Source organism: Pholcus phalangioides, unplaced genomic scaffold, assembly GCF_987345545.1.
Source record: "Pholcus phalangioides strain wild (caught in Gottingen) unplaced genomic scaffold, Ppha-v1.0 ptg000009l_1, whole genome shotgun sequence".
NCBI classification, from domain to species: Eukaryota; Metazoa; Arthropoda; class Arachnida; order Araneae; family Pholcidae; genus Pholcus; species Pholcus phalangioides.
This window is the reverse complement of record NW_028301602.1, coordinates 32136111-32156158: the sequence shown is the minus strand read 5'-3', so window position 1 is coordinate 32156158 and position 20048 is coordinate 32136111. Positions and strand designations below refer to the sequence as shown.

Sequence of the window (20048 nt, the reverse complement as noted above, 5' to 3'; positions counted from 1 at the left end):
TTCATCACCATAATTCGACAAAAATATTTGTTCAATCGTCGCGGGACGAGTTTATTTCGGCATATTGGAGAGAATCGCATATTTTACTATTTTACAATCTTTTAGGGCCCGTATAAAATTTTGTTTTGTGTTTTTCCCCCAATAACGATTTTTGAGGATTCGACGATTGCGTAACGACTCTATGCTGATCATTTTTATCAGTTTATGAAAACACCAGAATCCCAGCAAATTGGTTTTTCCATTGACTAACTGAAGTAGATACATTTTCCTATAGACTCCCATAAGCTCCCCCCCCCCCCCCTGTTCGCTGTTGCTCCGTACGAGCTAATTTTTCCATCGGATACAATATTGAAATTATAGCTTTTAATTAATTTTAAATAAGATAAAATACTAATAAACTTCAAATAAGACTAAATACTAATAAATTTTTAAAAACTAATTACAAATTAAGAGTAAAAATTGAAAAGCAATTAATTTTAAATTTGAAAAGCAATTAACTTTAAAAATTGAATACCAATCAATTAATTTTTGTTATTAAATACTAATTAGCCAGCTGTTATGATTGAGTAATAATAAACTTTCAACATGTGTTGTATTTACGTGTTCTGAAAAATTAGATATTTGGATGATTTTTCACTATATCGATGAAATTTTGCTCAAGATGACTCGCATAACATAGTAAGGGCAGTAGTCCAGGTAAGACCACAAAGTAAGCCAGGTACTTAGGATTTTCAGAAGTGTCCCTAGTTAGAAAGCCACTCCAGTACTTGTCAGAATCTTTCCTGACACAGAAACATCACCAAGAGGAGGAGGGACAAAATAGATGCAAATCGCAGGAAGACTAGTTAGCTCACCAAACTTCCGGCGAAAAACATGATAGTAAAAACTGATTGTAGAAGTTTGCTGTTTAGCTTCGACTACAAACTGTAAGTTGCAGTCTTATTTACTCCCTTGTGCAGAAATCGACCATGGTGCGAAAAAAGTGATCAAATAACAATATTAATGAAATTATTTTTCAAAATACAAAGATAAATATAGAAACCTAAATAAATATATTGAGGTAGAAACATATAGAAACAATATAATTTACTAAAATCATAAAAATTCAAAAAAGATAGGGTAGAATAAAATAGCATGCATTTTTGTTTGCTGATTTCTTAAATTTTTTTTTCATTCGTCTATTCATCGTTTTTTTTACGTTCACTGTTATTCTATCTGATTAACAAAAGGATTAAAATCGTTAACAAGCATACCACGATCACTAGACCATTATTGACATCATTTACTGAAGGATCCTTCAATTTCTTTTATAAATTAGAAAAAGTCCAACTTAAACTTTTTTAAACAGAATTAATTAATCCATGGATACCCCTGAACTACAATTTTTTGAATTCTCTATTATAAAATGATCTTTTCTATTATTTGCCTTACTTATCATAATAATAATAAAATAATCTTCTCTGGGATACAATTAGTTATCCCAAGTCGAAGGAAAATATTTTTCTTTCATTAAACCGTTATTCATAGAAAAAAAAAAAAATTATTTTTTTCTTACGTGTTTTCTATACATTTGAATTTTTTATGTATATAAAACAATAGCTTTTTGGAATCCATTGAACAGAAAAGAGTTGAGTTTCTAAATAGAAATAAGTTCTTTTTTTTTTTTTTGAATCATTTCTTTTGGAAATTGGATTAAGGCACTTTTCTGGAAAGAAAAGAAGTTGTTTTTTTTTTGCGTTATTTTCAGTTGAAAACTTGAGAAAACTTATCTAGACAGGAAAAATAATCCTAAAATATGAGGAAAAAATAAAAAAAAATACCTTGAAGTCAAAAAAATAATTTTTCACTTATTTACCTAACTTTCTTGACAATCGATACGGAAAATGCAAACATATAGTTCTTACCTGACAAATATACAGCGAGCTTCTCGAAGAGTGTCAGAATATAATAAAAAAATTACAGTTAATTCTAAAATTAAAGTAAAATAAAAGAAAATAGTAAGCGAAAAAAAAGTATTACTAGAGCTGTGATTAGTTTAATCCCCGTATAGAATGAAAATATACTAGAGATATAAAAATAAAATTTTTATGCGAAGCTCCAATGAAAATAAAAAAGCCAATTAATGAAATTTATGGCTTTCAATATCATATACCAAAAGAAATTAATTCTGTAATAATTGAAAAAACATTCACCAGTGATGACAACGAATGAATTTTTTGATTTTTTTTCCTATTATGACTATATATATATACACTCAGTGGCCAAAAAATTAGGATCCCCTCACTCAAATTCCGACTCGTCCGTGCAGCACGAGCACTGTCGTAATAAACCGGATTTATTAATAAAAATATTTCTCTGGGTCAGAAGTACCAGTTAATGTTGCAATTTGCCTGTTCATAGGGAAAACAAGAGATTTGAGCGATTTGGAAAGCGGCATGATTGTGGGCGCCAGACTTGGGTGACTTGGCCCACTAAGTCACCAAATTTCAACCCGATTGAGCATTTGTGGGACGAGGTTGAAAGATCTGTTAAAAGCTCCGAAACACCACCTTCTAATCGAGGGAATTTAGAGCTGCCGTTTCATTAGCATTCCTCCTCAATGGTTTCAGTGTTTTCAAAGAATGACAGCTAAGCCAAAAAAATTCCAGCGGAAAGCAGAATAGTGGGCGGAAATCGCTTGTGAATGAAAGAGGTGCCAGGAAACGCATTGTGTGCAGCAACAGAGCTACAACGCAACAAAGTACAGCGCAATACAACTCAGGATCATCGCAAAACATATCCGTACGTTCTAAAAGATGGATCTTAAAACGAATTGGTTTTAATAGCCGGCGATCAACAAGAGCTCCTTCGATTTCGCTGCAAAACCGAAGAAAACGGCTTTTGTGGGCTAGAGAACGCCGAAATATGATGACACTTAATGAAGAAAGTTGTCTGGTCTGACGAGTCAAGATTTCTTCTCCATGATGTTGATGGCAGGATTCATGAGTGGCACAAACAGCACGAAGCCCTGGATCCGGCATGCCACATGACAACTGTTCAAACGGCGGAATGACGGTCTGGGGGAGCATTTCCCTGGTATAATCCTCCTTATTTCCATTGGAAACATCCGTCCGTAAATGAAAGTGCCTACCTCCACATCGTTGCTGACAACATGCACCCGTTTACGGTCATAATGTTTCCTGATGATGATGGCTATTTCCAGCAGGACATGCACCCTCCCACGGGGCTGGAATTATCTCAGATTGGTTTGAGGAAAATGATTCAAAGTTTCAATTGCTCCAAAGGCAGTGCGTCTTAACGCATGGGCCCATATATCGATATACCTAACGGTAGACATCTCTTTCAAGGAAATGAAACTTCATAGATGTCTAATAGACATCGTGGAGTATCTTTACAATGCAAAGCGAAACAGATAATCACTACGTGACAAAAAAAGAAAAGAAAAAAAGACGAAGTTCCTTCCAGCAATCGCAAACAGTTACGAAAACTGCTCGTTCTGTTGGAAATAAGAACAGATATGAGTTCGTGTCAATATAGAGTGACCTCCTTGAACACTGATGCATATTTGACATCGATTGTGCATGCTGTCCACTAAATTGCTGAGGAGAGCTTGAGGGCAAGAGAAGCAATAAGGAGTAGTAAACACTATAAAAGCAATTAAGAATTTCTTCCTTGAAGCGCATATAAAGCATATATGCTGAACGGTACCATGCGATGGACAGTGACATCAATCGGTTAATGGCTCGTAAACGACGTAAAAGGCCGCTAGATGGTGACATGTACTGTATTTCGAGAAAGATGCCCTCTTTACTCCCTAATACAAGAAATTCCGTAGAGGAATGTCTACTAGGTCCATGTACGGTTAAGTAGTAATAGTACTGCTTCTAAAGCGTGGTGGTAGCGTATTCACCAGGACTGCGAGAGGGCTGTGGTTCGAGTCATAGTAAAGGCAAAAAAATTTAAATTTTTCTTTACAAAAAATCTTCATCTCTAGATAAAAACCAGTTCTCCGCATACCTTGTATTAACACATGGAGAGGACATCTTTCTCTTCGTAGATATCAGCGTGACAAAAGGCATCTATTTTTGTGTAGCTTGGTTTCAGTCCGGGGGGGGGGGGGAGGCGCATACGGTTCTCAAGTTAATGACTTTTTGAGAAGTCAAAAGTATTCCAGAAGATTCAAAACCTGGAGTCCATTGTAAGGTATGGAGAAAAGTCATTTCTCAATATGTATATTTATTTTTATCCGAATCTCTGAAATAAGTGAAAAATCCGAACGAAAAAGAAAGAAAGAAAGAAAAAAAAAGTACAACAGAAGCAATCAGTCGGATCACTTTTTCTTCTGCTCGTGGATATTTGATTTGAAAACTCTTTTCCCACCTATCGCTGAGATGCTGTTCCCGTATGGACTCAAAAAAATAGGATTCTGTCTATTTTTACGCTTTCATCCGGGCGGAATTTCCTATTTACGTCATCTACGTTTATTAGGTTTCATGTGTGGCATTTTTTTGCGACGAGAAAAGAAAATATGGGAATTTATAGCATTCCCTTAGCTCTTGGCCGATGCTTGTGGAATTTCGTCCAAACATACACACAAAGAAAGAGAAGAGAAATTCTGTTACTTTTTGGGAAACTCCATTTTGAGTGAAATGTCGCCGGAGTTGAACCCGAACCTGACGACGATATCTGTGGTTTGACTGTGAGATACAGTTCTAGAAAGAACACAAACTCGAGCTGATTGAAAAAAAGAAACGCGTATAGAAATGCTGCAAAGTGATGTTAAGGTCAATCTAAAATTATATAAAGTTGCTAAAACTGCTTAGGTGTTCTCCAATACATGTTATTAATTAGAAGTAAGGAACAAACGATCTATCCCAGCGAGTCAAGTTCATTCAAAGCGAGTCGGTCTAAGAATAGCAGAAATTTTTATGCAGTCATTTAATATCGGCAATGAAAGTTGTAGCCACTTGAAGCGACAGCACGCGGCAAGCGACGCGAGCGACAACAGCCGATATTGAGTCAGATGACTGGGGACGTCTGACATCGTCCACTGAAAGCTACATTATACGTACCTTACTGAATTCGTGATTGCACTCCGCGCAGACGAGACGAGTTTGTTCATTAATAATCTTGAAGAAACTATAATTTGATATTAAATATTGAACAAACTATAACTTTCGAGAAATGGATCCCCAGAGAGGACCTGTATTTATTAAGTCTATACCTAATGAAACACATCTGATACACATTTTGTTACATATACACATATTCATTACAAAATGTACAAGAGGATATTGCAATGACAATACAATCAAGTCATCAATCCACAAATTAATTAAAAAAAATGTGAAATTGACATGATTTTTTTTTCTTATTCACTGATTTTCGTACTGATTTATTTACAGTTTATTTTGTGCGATTTCAACGTCGACATGATGTTTAAATCGGGTTCAACCGCAATAAATAACATGAATATATTTGTGTGAGATAAATTCGCCCCTACATCTCGAAAACGCTGCAACTCTGACAGGTAGTTCCATCGGTTTTTTTACTACCCACGACAAGACCTTTTCAACGATATCCTTTTCGTCAAAATCGGCTGCTGGCACTTCGGGTACTGCTCTATTCAGACTTAAGCCTCACAAGGAAAGGGTCCTAAGAAATCCTCAAAAAATTCACAAAAAATTAAAGTAAGTAACCCAGGAACACATAAAAACAAAAAAGTTGGCGGAGGAATGCAATTATTAAAGCCGCAAAAAATTAATAAAAGTGATAACAGTTGGCTACTCATCGCCTCTTGCGTTTCTTGGCGACATCTATAAAAACTTTTTTTTCACTTTTTTTTCCTTTGTTTCCTTCAGCTTCTCTGCTCTAGAAAAACTAGTTCTCTTTTCTTTTTCTCTCTTTCTTCGTCTGTGCTGTACCTGATCAACGCCTTCTATAGGTGAAAGACTCCGTGCGAAGATTTGACGTCACTGAAGTAGTTCATTTCACCTGTAGCCATTGAATATAGCAGTCTGACGTACGCGAAATCTTTTGTAAATTCTTTTTGCAATATATTCAATGACTATAGGTGAAATGGACGACTTCATTGACGTCACGAGCTTAGCGTGGAGGCTTGCTGCTATAGAACGTGTTAACCTGATCCAGAACCTCTTGAAAAATTTGTGTGTAAAGGCTTCTTAACCTGATCTAAGGCGATTTGATAAAGACCCTTATTCTAGTGGCTTCTTTTCTTTTTCTTTTTATCTCAAACCGAGCACAACTCAGGTCTATCGCCATAGGCAATTTACTACCTAGTGAGTTGTGCCGGAAGTGTAAGTGCGTGTACCTAACAGTCTGAGTGCGTATCTAGTGTTGTGTATGATTTTTCAGTGCTGCCATCTATATCTAAGAAGTGAAGTGAGTGATGTGTAGTGACTGAATATTTGTACTGTTTGCAGCATTTTCTCCTCGAAGTTGGGAGCCACAAGGTTATAGTGGCTATAACCTGATCAGGTGTTGTTTGAATGACGTCACTCTAACACTCTAGGGTTGCTGGATTTTTAAATTCTCTCTTGGCTTCTATTGGCATTAAAAATATTAATATTAAAATTTTTTTTTTTTTATTTGAGTACCCTAAAAATAATTTCGCCGAAGTTTTTTTTTTCAAAATATTTTTTACATTTTTGTGTGCATATAAATGAGTAGATTTAATGGTAATGTTTCACAAATCCTTGAGATCCTTTTCTTGTCACACTCATGACAGTCTTTTACACCGAAAGACTCTCATTTACTCAAAGATAAGGATAACATGGATTGGATGAGATGATTATTTCTTTTTCTTCACTTCTACGGCAAGCGTAGGTTGCTTGTTTCGTTTCCAGTTGTCCGAACAGTGTCTGTTAGGAGCGAATATCGCAACACTCATTATTATTAGAAACTCAGTGAGCATGTACATTGCAATCATTATTTTCGGCGTGCTTCTGCGAGCTTGAATAATTTAATTACAGAGTTACTTTGACCTTATTTTTCTAAGCTTATGTAGTTTGTTTAGTTTTCCGTCGTTCGTATTTACTATTTTTCTCTATAATTTATAGGCCACTTTTCTACTTGCTGGTTGCGATATTTTATTTTCATAAAAGTTTGCCCATCGTCGTCCTAAAATATCTTTCGTTTAGCATTTTAGCTCTACAGTTTTGATTCCATAATTTCTCCCGTAATAAAACCATGGTTTTAAAAATTTGATTTCTAGCTTCTCTGACTTCTTTAAAGCTGTGACGTTCTCCTTAGCATTTGTCGCCTTTTCCTACACATTTTTTATTGTTCTTCATCAAAATTTATGAGTTTTTTTTAATGCGTAGTGACTGATAGCATAGATAGCTATGCTTTATTACAACGGTTTCGGAGTCAAAACATCTCTTTATATTTTGCCTACATCTGGCAAGACATAGGACGTAGGAAAAGCCTGTTCGAAAGATTTTTCAGTAAGTTTACTGACGTCGCCAAATTAATGGCAATTACGAAGAATGTGAATGAAAATTGAATTTTGCTAGTAAACGTTTGAGTTTACTAGCAAAAGGCCGCTCTAGCATTGTAGGCCGAATAGCGGAGCATGCAGTTCAATGTGAAAAAGTGCACGGTCTTACATTTAGGATACTGCAATCCGAACCTTTCGTATTCCTTAGGTGGGGGAAAACATTCCAGTTTCCCAGAGCGTCACTGACTAAGGGGGTCATCGTGGGCAAACATGTACTGTTCTTCGAACAGCTGCAGTTAAGAAATCGAATAATACGCTGTCTCATCATAAGAAAAATTTACTCGAGGTCACCTAAATTGTCAATCGCCCCCTCCCGCTTTTTCAAGGTTTTAGCTAGATCTTACTTAAGATATGCCTAGCAGTTTTGGAAGCCCTATCTATCTATCTACGGAGTGGTACTGATTTGATTGAACGTTTGCTAAGATGTGAGACGCGTGCATTTAGAGGCATGCATTTAATCTGGCTATAGCTCAGGGCTGCGAGCTCGGATGGACGGGAAATTTAGGTAATGGGTACTTATGATCATTAGACTGAAACGGGAGGCGGTCGGCAAAATTTGAATATCTCACAGGACGGCAAAACCGCAAACCTGGTTATGGTAACAAATCGGGGTCATCGGATGTATAGTGAAAATCTCTAGCCTCTTTCGTGTCTAATAGTCATTCACAATAACCGCGACATAGACAACAAACATTACGTATGACAAAATTACACCACACGGAAGCACAATCAGCAGCTTATCACTGATGACTTTATGCAGTAGGCACAAAATGTGTCATTTTAGCGGACAGACCTCCCTTCGAGTTCTTCGCGAACGCTATCTGTCTTATCCTCATATAGGTTCTAGATGCGTCTGTGAATAACTATGGCGACATGAGCGAACATAAGTGCGTTCTGGCTTCCAAACTAATTGCTTTGCTCGATTCTGCCAAACTATCGAATATTATATTTTGTTGATTTTGATAAATCCACTCCAACGTGTTTCATTTAGAGCTTCCATTAGGGGTTTATGATAGTTGTGGTCGCTTTATTGCATACTATACATAAGATTTCAACATTCAGTTACGCTCATTGGCTAAGATCAGAACTACGCCACTATAAAGCAAAGCAAGATGCGGTTGTTGCTTATGGACTTTATAGCACCATCTTGGTTGGACAAATAGAGATTAAAAAATTTTGCCAGAAATTTCAATAATATAATTTTTTTTTTCATTTTACGTGAGATATTATTTGAAAAAAAAATCATCTTGCTCAGTAGTCTAAATAAAATCAAAATATGGTTAATCGTTTTTAATAATGCTATATTTGCATTTTGTTAAGCTGCAACTTATGATTTCTTGTGTAAAATTAAGATTTATCACATTTTATGTGACGTGGTAAACGCGATAAATCCGGTTATTATGAATAATCGCCGACCATTTCGGTAAGTTTGATAAATTTTTGCCGGCGATCATGCGAAATACCCAAGGGTCGTTGGCAAATTTGATTAATCGTACTAAATTTATCATGTTTAGGAGTTATTATGCATATTCCACCATTTCGAATCGGTAAATATGACGAACCGGTACTATAGCCGTGAAGATCTATTATTTAGATCATTTGATCATTTTTGTCGAACCACAGCCACTTTCTGCACACGAGGGCTAACTAGACTGAGACATACAATTTATTGCTGATTCTGAACGGCCGTTTTTTTATTCTCATCGAGAGATTGGTGCGCTAACCCCTCGGTGTGGGATTCCCTGCGGTAGCAATTTTTTTTCCGTGGTCATGTCGCCGTATCTATTGTACCCCTGTGTCAGGAAAGTTTCTGACAAGGAAAAACTGAGTATCGAACTCGCGACGCGTCTAAACATCCTTTGGTATTTTAGGCGAGTATCTTATCGACATTGGCTACCGCCCCCTATTATTTAGATGGCCGTACTAGTGAACCAGAGTCTGAACCTGATATAACGAACTCTGATTAAACGAATTTTTCCGAACATCCCCGATATACAGGGTTCATATGTAACAGGGCATTATAGCATTTTACTGGCGAGCTGTTTATCCTAGAGGTATACGTCCAGTTAGAAAACAATTTCCAAATAACGTGTAGTACTCAAATACGTCATTCAAGGCCGTAACTGGAGGGAAGCAGGTGGGCAACTGCCTCGGGTGGCAAAATTTAGGGGGCGGCAGTTTTACGGGGAGACAAAGAACGCCACTACAAAATTATCAAAGTTGTACGGGCGGCAAAATAATGTTTGCCCCGGGCGGTAAAAATCCTAGTTACAGCCCTGACGTCATTCATGATGCAAGGGGTTTATATAGTAATTAAAAAATAAAATAAAAAATCAACTATATATATCTTTTTTGTGTGCCCAAAAACCCAATAAGAAAGTGGTTGCCCTGTCTCTCCTGTTACCATCTAAAAAGATTCCACCTTTCCAAGTGCAATATTCACTGAGATATTCCAATTCTAAAAACGGAGGAAAGTTGTCAAAAAACAGCATTAGATGCTATAAAATGGTTCTCCCGTCTTTAATGTTGCTTTCTTTCGCAACTTTCGTCCTTCTTTTGAATTTGAATATCTCAGTGAGTATTGCACGTAAAAAGGTAGAATCTTTTCAGATGTCAACAGGAGAGACAGGGCTACAAGTTTCTTATTGGGTTTTCGGACACACGAAGACGATATAGAAAGTTAATTTTTTTTATTTTAATAACTAAATAACCCCCTTGCAACATGAATGACATATCTGAGTACTACACGCTGTTTGGAAACTTTTTCTAACTGGGAAGTATGTTTCTAGGATCAACAGTTTGCCAGTAAAATGCCATAATGCCCTGTTACATATGCACACTGTATATATTAATTAACTCCTATTTGACTAACTATGAAATCGGACTTCGATATAACGAACTTCTGTTCAACAAATTTTACGATCGTACCCCTGATATAAAGAATTCTCGTTCGTCAAACTTTTAGATTCAACGAATTTTTACGAGTTTTTAGGCGTATACAATCCGACCTCAATTAACAAACGGATTTTAACGGATCCTACAACTGGACCCCGATATAATGAAAAGTTCGATGTAATGAATTTTTAGAAGATTCTGTGCGAAGTTATTCGCAACCTCTGTATAATGATTTTTCTCGATTTCATCTGATTCCTCAAATCGGGAAAATTTGAGTCAAACCATACTAGACTCTCATTTGGGAATTTCTTTTCCACGTATAACATCAATTACAACAGGCTATTCTGCATAAAAGGTGTTAAATGTGATGAATTTATCAAACTTACGGAAACGATTGGTGATTATGAATAGTAATAAATTTTTTTATCGCGTTTTTTACCCTAACATAAATATACTTTGTCTCTTTGGGCCTGCCTCGTATTTAGTGACGTAATAGTGATCTTTTCCAGTGAATATCCCCATATTAAACTCATATGTATCGTATGGAAGTATGGAATAATGCCGCCATGCCTGACACTCAAGAGAGCCCCACACCCAAATATAGGTCATACGCAATTCCGGATTGATGAGAATTTGAAATTTATGGAAACAAATAGTTCAAGAACTAAAAAAATTCAGAAATGACGGAAATTCAAATTGAAATGACTAAATTTAATATCAGAACTAATGAAAATTTAAAATTAATGGAAATTTAGGACTGATAAAAAAGTCTGAGGATTAATGAGTATTTCTAGAATTTAAATAAGAACAAATTAGAATCTCAGAATTTTAGTGAAAAAAGTATTTAATAATTTGGAAAACTCATTTGATTTGGGAAAAAATTGCTACCGCAGGGAGTCACCTGTTGAGGGGTTAGCGCGCCAACCTCTTGATGAGTATGAAAAACAAGCCCGCCGTTCGGAACCGGCAATAAATTGTAGGTCCCGGTCTAATTAGCCCTCGTGTGCAGAAAATGACCGTGGTGCGACAAAAATGATCAATGAAGAAATTTGTATTTTATAAAAACAACACTTTGAACGCGATTTTCTCAGATTGCAGCTTTCGTGCTCATCCGTAAAATTTAATAATAATAATAACAAAAGACAAATGACTGCACCAAAAACCCAAACAGGAACCCAATTAGGAAATTTCATGAAATTTATGCAAGATTTCAAAATTTTTAGTGCAGTAGATTTGAAAAAAAATTAAAACTGCAGTGGAGCAAAAACTGTAAACTGAGAAAATCGCGTTCGAAGTGTTTTTCTTGGACACACACATTCACATTATAATTCATTACTTCTCTCTTTTATTTTTAAAGACCAAATTAGCTGATTGACACGAAATTTTTTACATTTGATTTGCAATTGAATTAAATATTTTTCAAGCAATTTTTGAAAAATCGGCTGCAGGGGTCGTGACATCCCTTAAAATAGTTTCTCTCATTTATCTTTCTGTCTTTCTTTTGCTGTTTCTCAAATTAATTCTCCTATTTACGCATTTTTTGCCGTCCGCAAATTATCTCTCTTATTTCCGCTGGTCCGGTGTGCAGTCGTATGAAGGCTGAAGAATATTGATATAAGGGAATGGGGGAAAATTATTTTTCATGTTCCCCGTGAATGGACCCCGCGTCTGGTGAGGGCGGTCTGGTATCATCCGATCGATCCTTTCACATATCCATTCAACAACGACGTGTGTGTAATACGGTATTAAACACGTGTGTAATTCATCATAAAACTGAAAAAGAGAAGTACAAGAAATGAGAAAACTCAAAGGAATGGAAGCGAAAGTTAGAAATATAAAAAAAATTACCAACAGGAAATGCAGTTTACGGAAGATATTTCTCCAGGGATTGCTATTGTGAAACCCCCGGATGTGAAAAGGAGAAATAAAACGAATTCTTTTCTTCGAGAAATTTGAGGTGCGTTTCCACATTCTTGAGCTCTAAAAGAGCTTCTGCAGATAGATCCGTAATTTTAGATGGTAGTCGTTTCTGGCACGTTGGCAACCATGCATCATATCAATGCTCGGGAAATTGTTTTCATCGCGTCCCGTTAGAAGCAACTTCAGATATAAAAGGGATGCTTTCTTTGGCACGAGTCTCATTTTTTACACGCGAAATATGAGAGAAATACTGTACATAGGGGAAAATTCTGATAAATATTTTGTTGAAATTGACCTTCTCTGAAACATACATGCTCAACCCACGGCCCGTGGGCCTAATGTGGCCTCGGGGTTATCTGATGCAGACCGCGATCTCAAATCTAATTTTGTAAAAATGAACTGAGCGGCATATTTTAACACATAACTCCATTGACCCGCGGCACAGTTCCAGGTCACTTCAATAGCCCGCAGTGAAGTTAAAAATCACTATAGCGGCCCGCAGGACATTTCTAGATCACTTAAGTGATCCGATCATCCTGATTTTAAGATCACTTGGGTGACCCACGGCACAATTATATATCGTTTCAGCAGAGCGAAGCACAGCCGCTGTGCGGTCGTGTTTGCATCGTGCTGGACTCTCGTCCAGGATCCAGGTTCGAACCCCGCTGACGGCACAGTGGTGGTCGTCTAAAGTTGGTTTTCTGTGGTTCCAAATTTCGAGGGGGGAATGGGAGCCAACCTCCGCGTTAAAAAGTCTCGCCGCAGAGAGCAACTGGCCTACAACGAGACGATTATTCAATCATTACATTTCACTCATGATTAGAAAAATTGACGGAAGATGGCAGCACCATACATAACAGGTATTATACATAAACAAGCACAGCTTCTAGCATGGCAGAATTCATCATCGACCACCTGCTAAAATCTCTCCATTGAGACAGAGCGGCACGGGCCATGATCTGGTTAGGAGGAGGGTCTTTTTTTTTAATATACACCCACATAGGGTATGTATTCGAAAAAAATATATATTTATAATAATTTATTTATAATATTATTATAATTTGTCACTGCATCTTTCAATTTTTTTATGTCGATTTTAACGTTCCCCTCCAGAGGGGACATGAGAAAATATTTACTGTATTTGAAAAGGTGGTGAAGTGTGGGCTGCGCGCGAATAAGTTTGCGAAACACTGCTCTAAAAGATCTCAATCATTCCCATGAGAATACAACACAAACAAAAGTATAGCATTTTATTTCTAATAGCTATATGTTGTTTTTGTGTCTCGTACAACTCATTTTTCTAAGTGGATATGGAACACTGTTTCTCTCTAAGAGCAAAAAATAAATATTTGTCATTACAAGATGGCCGTCGGAATTGACCACGATTCTCGATTTGTGTGTGTGTTTTTCTCGGTATTTATTTTTGAAAGTGTTTTTTTTCTTGGAATGGGACATGGTGAGTTATTTCGTATCAAATGTTTTCCAATTTACTTTCTTCCTATCATCTAAAGTAGATGGGTTTCTCGAGTTAAGTATTGAATTTCGTAGAAGAGTATTTCAAGTAGAAAATGCGGTATTTCTGCCGCTTTTGCGGGCAAGAAACTTGTATAGTATGACTATGGGACCCCTTATTATAAGGGACATCGTAGTAGATTCCAGTAGTTTTGGCCGTTCCAATCTCTATTATGAATAAAATGTCCCGTTTTTCCCTTTCAATTTCAACAGGGCTCGCTAAGAATTAAGACTATTTTCATGATTTATAAATTATATTATGGTATACAGGGTCTTTATAATTAAAGTTCCACTTTGAAATGACCATAAAAAGAAAACTACTGGACAAAATGTTATAAAACTTGGTAATAGTTTAGAGGAGGTGATGGGATTCAATTTTCCGCAAAAAAGTTCATAAACCCACCACCAGTGGGGAATGGCGCTGTATGCAATATTGCTAAACGAAAGAAGACATGAAGGCTTCGGTTTAAAATTCTTTTAATCGTTTCTAAAATGTGTTGCAAAGCATGTTCAATGTGGTGTCCACCATGTGACGTGCAAAGCGCATTTGCTTAATTCTAATTTGAATTCCTCCTGCCGTAAGCCATATAGCCATTGCCATTTTGCATAACCCCACAAACAGTTTCGTTTTAGAAACGATTAAAAACATTTTAAACCGATATCTTCATGTTTTATTTCGTTTAACAATACTGCATACAGCGCCATTCCCCGCTGGTGGTGAGTTTTTGAACTTTTTTTTTGCGGAAAATTAAATCCCATCACCTCCTGTAAAATATTAGCAATTTTGGTAATATTTTGTCCAGTAGTTTTCTTTTATGGCCTATTTCAAAGTGTAACTTTAATTATAAAGCCCTGCATACTTATGATTCTGATAATAATTAATTATAGTCATAGAAATATATTCATCTCACATATTTGTCAAACACACATGCGTTATTTGGTTAGTTGCATCTCAACTCATTGTGACTTACTGTCCTCTGATTCGATCATTTGATCCCGCCTTTGGTTTGATCATTTTTGTCGCACCACGGTAATGGATAGTGCCGATTCCGTATGGCACCATTTTTTATATTCAATGTGACGTTGGTACTCTAACACCTCGATGTGGGACTCCCTACGCGGTAGAAATCTTTTTCTGTGGTCATGTCGGGATGTGGAACTTTTCCAACCTCATCTTGTCTGTAATCACCCCAAAATTTGTTAATCACGACAATACCCGATTGTGTGGTGTTTGATCAGAACATGATATATCCAAAAAATGACTTTTTGATCTGGTAGTACGTCTTGCTAATTATAATTAATTAGAAGTGAGATAAATGCACAAATACGTGCGCATGGCTAAAAAAAAACATGCTGACGTATGATATTTTCATTTGCATTTGTTTGTATGCTTTATTTCTTATTTTTAAATGACAATGAAAATGCTTATATCTAAATGCGGTTAAATGCGATTTTGGAGTTATCATGTTCTGTCCAAACACCACAGAATTGTAAGGAGAAAATATCTTGTAAAATTTTGTTATGCTTTTTTTTTTGATTCAAAATGAACTGTTCCGGACTTTGCCGTGGAGCTGGGCTGGAAAAAAAATCTCGGCAACGGGATAAGTCCAGTGACAGAAATCTGTCATTCATTCTGGTACCGGGAAAGTTTTTGACGAGGACGAACCGGGTATCGAACTCACGACACCTCTAAACATCCTTTGGCACTACAGACGAGTATCTTATCGACCTGGGCAACCGCACCCTTTAGCCTTTGGGCAACTCGACAATTATATTTTTGGCTGTAATTATCACCTTTACTTACCGTTAACAAGTTTTTTTTCCCGATATTGGCAATTTCATTTTTCTGAGGTAATTTTTTCGCGATACAACGTATTGATCCCAATTTCCCGTACTTTTACGAAGAAAATACAGTAAGCCCTTTTTAACGTTTTGTGTGTATTGATACTTTCTACCGCAATACTTTTTCGGGGCCGGCTGGAACGCATTTCTACCCGCGGGACAGAGGTTGTGCATCCCCTGCTCTATAAGGTCTCAATCACTCCTATGAGGATACAAAAGAAAGAAAAGCACGGAATGTTATTTCTAATAGCTATACATTGTTTTTGTTTCACATACGAGTAAGTCATTTTTTAAAGTGATATAGAATTGTTTCTAAGAGAGCAGAAAAAAAAAAAAAATCAATATTGTTCATTACAACACGTCCGTCGCAACTGTTCCCGGTTCTCGATTTGTGTGTGTTTCTCAGTATTTATTTGTAAAAACGGTTTCTTTTTCCAATGTATTTTTTTTACTGGGAAAGAGGACATGATATTATTTCGTATCAAATGTTCTCCAATATACTTTTTCCCCCTATCATCCAAAGTAGATGAGTTCCTTGAGTGAAGCATTAAATTTCGTATAAGAGAATCTAACGTAGGAAATAAACTGGAGAAATAAATAGGTATAAAAACGATTTTGCTTTAAAAAGATGCTTAAATGTATGGAAATGCACATTTTTACCGTTGCATTTTTTTGTACTGTTTGATGGAGTGAATTTAAGGAAAACGTGGCAATTATTTTAATGGTTGGAAACTTGCGTGAAAAAATCGTTATTTTTTTCTGGTGATTCCCATTTAATTTAAAACTAGTCTGGTTTTGATCCTATAGGAATCTCAAAAAAAAAAAAAGACGTATAGTGTTTAGACGTTTTAGTATTAAAGGTTCTATAGCGCTTATAATCTAGCTTACCACAAGAAATTCGACGGGACTAATAACACGCATTTCAATTTCCCGAGTTCGTGAAGTCCTTCCGATTAGTGAAAAGTTTGCTTAAATAATTAAACTTTTACACAGTTAAAAGTATACAGAGATACTAGTTTATATTTGTGACAAGTTTTTCTGTGTGTTCGCGAAAGTTCTTGGAATATTTCACATACTTCGAGAGAGATTGAAGTGTTAGGAAGGTGGATTCATGTCTACAGACACTCACGGTGTCCGACACGTCATTCTTTAACATAAACCAATAAACGTATTCTTATCTATCGTAATGTGGCTGCGCAAGCACTAACAGATATTTTTATGTTAAAGGATGTTTGTCGAGTCTGACAAGACACGGTGATCGTTTGAAGACGTGAAAAAATCCACCTTAAAAGAATTTTTAAACTCAGAGAAACTACGAGAAGAAAAAAAAAAATGGAATCGGGTAAAAATGATTCCCAAGTTAAAAAAAAACGATTTCTGTAAAGAAAATGCATTGAACATTCATATGCGTGTCCCATAAATTCGTAAACAGTTTAAAAATTCATAAAAATTGAATGAATTGTTATATTTGAATGCAGTTTTGAAAAAACGTATTGTCATAAAGCGTGTTTTTCTTTTGTATGGGGGAAAAAATTCAGTTAAAATTTTTGTCGATAAAGTGCACTGCACGAAAGCAGATCACCGAATTTGGGACCTGAACTTTTTTCAATCTCTTCTGTGTCTGAAACGTTCGTAAAGCTTCAGCCAGTGATTCGTGGCTAAGGAGGAAAATCGTCACAATAGCGCTTTATCCACCAATATCAACATCACAATTAAAACCTTAAGCACCAGTAACAATAAAAAAAAAAGAAAAAAAAAAGAGCAGTTAATCGTAGTCTGCAGTTTATAGGATCCTGATTTGCATATTTCTAGTGATTTGCTTTCGTACAGTGCCCTCTATGGACAAAACTTTGAACTATTTTTCTGTGGAAGAAAAGAATTTTTTAACCCAAATTGGCGACTTCTCACTTATCAAGATTTCACGGCAACTAGATCAGAGCTTTTGAACCATTACTTTCGTGGCACATTTTGGAAGGATATTCAAACTTGCAAAAATGACTATCAACAGCATTGTCCGATCTCAAGGCACTCACACAGTGACCCCCCTAAAGTAGACACATATCGGTTTTGAACAACTGTTCTGATTACCGTATATACTCGTGTATAAGCCGAATTTTTTTGTGGAAAAATTCGTTCCTCAAGTGGGGGGGGGGGGGTCGGCTTATACTCGGGTCAGTTTTTCATAAGAAAATATCGACCCCCGAATTATTGGTATGGGATATGTTCAAACGCCACAGAACCGATAATGTCAAAGCCAAGGCAAAGAAATCGAAAAAATCATTGGCTTTGATACCAGGTGGGCTAACGTCGATTGCACAGCCTTTAGATGTGAGCATCAAAAAGCTTCTCAAAGACTATTTGAGGAATTTGTGGATCGAATGGATGAGTTCCGATGATCAAGAAACTAGAAAAAGTGGTGCCTTGAAGAAACCCGACATTGGCCTAGTGTGACAATGGGTACATGAGGCGTGGAATTCTGTTTCTGCTGATTCTTCAAAAAGTGTTGCATCAGCAATGCGATGGATGGAACTGAAGATGATATCCTCTTTGAAAATGACAATGGCAATGACAGCCCAGATGAGGATAAAAACAAAGATGCGCCGCACCCTGTGAGGATCTGATGAATTACGATGAGTTTGGAGACTCAGATGAAACGGATTAAAAAGTTTGAATCATTTTCTGTTGTAAATTTCCGCAAGAGCTATTCATTTTCTATGAAAATATAAGAATTCTTTTTTCATCTGAAACGCACGGATTTTTTGGAGTCGGCTTATACACGGGTTTTTAATTTATTACTGTTTTGGTGGTCCTGAAGGGGGGGGGGGAGAGGGTCGGCTTGTACACGAGTATATACGGTACTTGTTTACTATATGTGTTTGCTAGTTACTACACTTGTTCCAAGTTCTTTCTAGCCCAAAATGTCTCTTGGCATACCTTGTCACTCTCAACTCTCCCCCCAAGTACCACGCCACATTATTTGAGAATGACTGTGCGAGATGTTAACTCGGACCTTTTCGATTTACGAACAATTCCTCTTACGAACTGGAACTCTATCGAAAGAATGGAAGCGTCTGCTCAGAAATTGTGTCTGGGCTTCCTTTTGGTATACAAAGTAGTTTTATGGCACTAAAATTTTGAAATTGAATATATTTTACGTGTTTTATACTGAGCTTTGTCAGATTTAAAAATTGATAAATGCAAATTATTCTGATTTCAGGTGGTCAAGATGCTTATCGTAGTGGTGGCAGTTTTTGCATCTTTCTGGTTACCGTATAGGGTGCTCCTGGTTTACAATTCACTGGCTCGCAAACGCTACATGGAACTGTGGTTTCTGATGTTTTGCAAGACGATGGTCTACATGAACAGCGCCATCAACCCAATCCTTTACAGCGCCATGTCGGTCAAATTCCGTAGAGCTTTCAAGAGGATGCTTTCCTGTGGCAAGATCGACAAGAAGAAATCGAGGGGCCCGTACCACAGCGTCGCCGGATCAATGGTACTCAAACATCACCAGACCCTGACGTCTCAAGCCACGTCATGTACCGTAGAGCAAGTCGAAGATCAGCTCTGATTCAGGACGAATCAATTCCATTTGCTTGAATGGACGGAAAAAAAACCGAAAAACTTTTCTCAATTATATAAAATACTCTCAATAATGGCACTCAATTACTAACCCAAATTAATTTTTGTTCATTTGTCATGAGCTTTCAAAAGAAACTTCTGAATTGCATGTCGTGAATAACATCAAATCGGATGATTTCTCAGCTTCAGCTGAACGAGATTTGCAGTTCTTATTACCCTTCAGCAGTTCTTCTTTATCATATGTATCTGTGCAGCATTTCTCAATCTGTGTTTCGCAAAAATGGCGAAGGTGGCCCGCAGTCAGACTTGATAATTTACTTTCAAATCAATTGTAAAATTGTTCAATTCGCGTAATTGATATCAGTAATATACTTTTGGGTTCAAATAAAAATTGCAGCTTCATACTTGTCGTCACCATATCTCATCGCGGAAAATTGCGACCCTAAATATGGGATATCACTAATTGCAGCCACAAAAATGCAGTTCACCACAAATTTGCTAAATTTTTCAAAATTCGCTGACATAAAGGGCAGCTGCAAATCGCAGTAAACAACGATATATTTCTTGGGGAAAAAAATCACCACATTACTTGGTGATCATGTTTCATTAAGTAAAATAAGGGAAGCTAGGATCTTAAATACTGCATAATACGGACATCATCAATTGCCACAAAAAACGTCGCCAAGTGTTGCTAAAACTTGCCCATAAATCAACAAAAGTTTCTGAATTGCTGAAAAATTACAAATGCTTAGGAAATGAAGGACTACTGGAAATCGTT

At 36.7% G+C, this 20048-nt stretch overlaps 1 protein-coding gene across 1 annotated transcript in view; it reads left to right on the top strand.

Moving 5' to 3' along the window:
- The window catches only part of LOC149082820 (thyrotropin-releasing hormone receptor-like), a 36364-nt gene extending 16906 nt beyond the window's left edge, over positions 1-19458 (top strand). Inside the window, exon 3 of the mRNA XM_089236897.1 lies at positions 18906-19458. Coding sequence (XP_089093023.1) covers positions 18906-19259 — 354 coding nt within the window. The 3' untranslated portion in view covers positions 19260-19458. The remainder of the gene's footprint in view (positions 1-18905) is intronic.
- Positions 19459-20048: the final 590 nt, after the last annotated feature.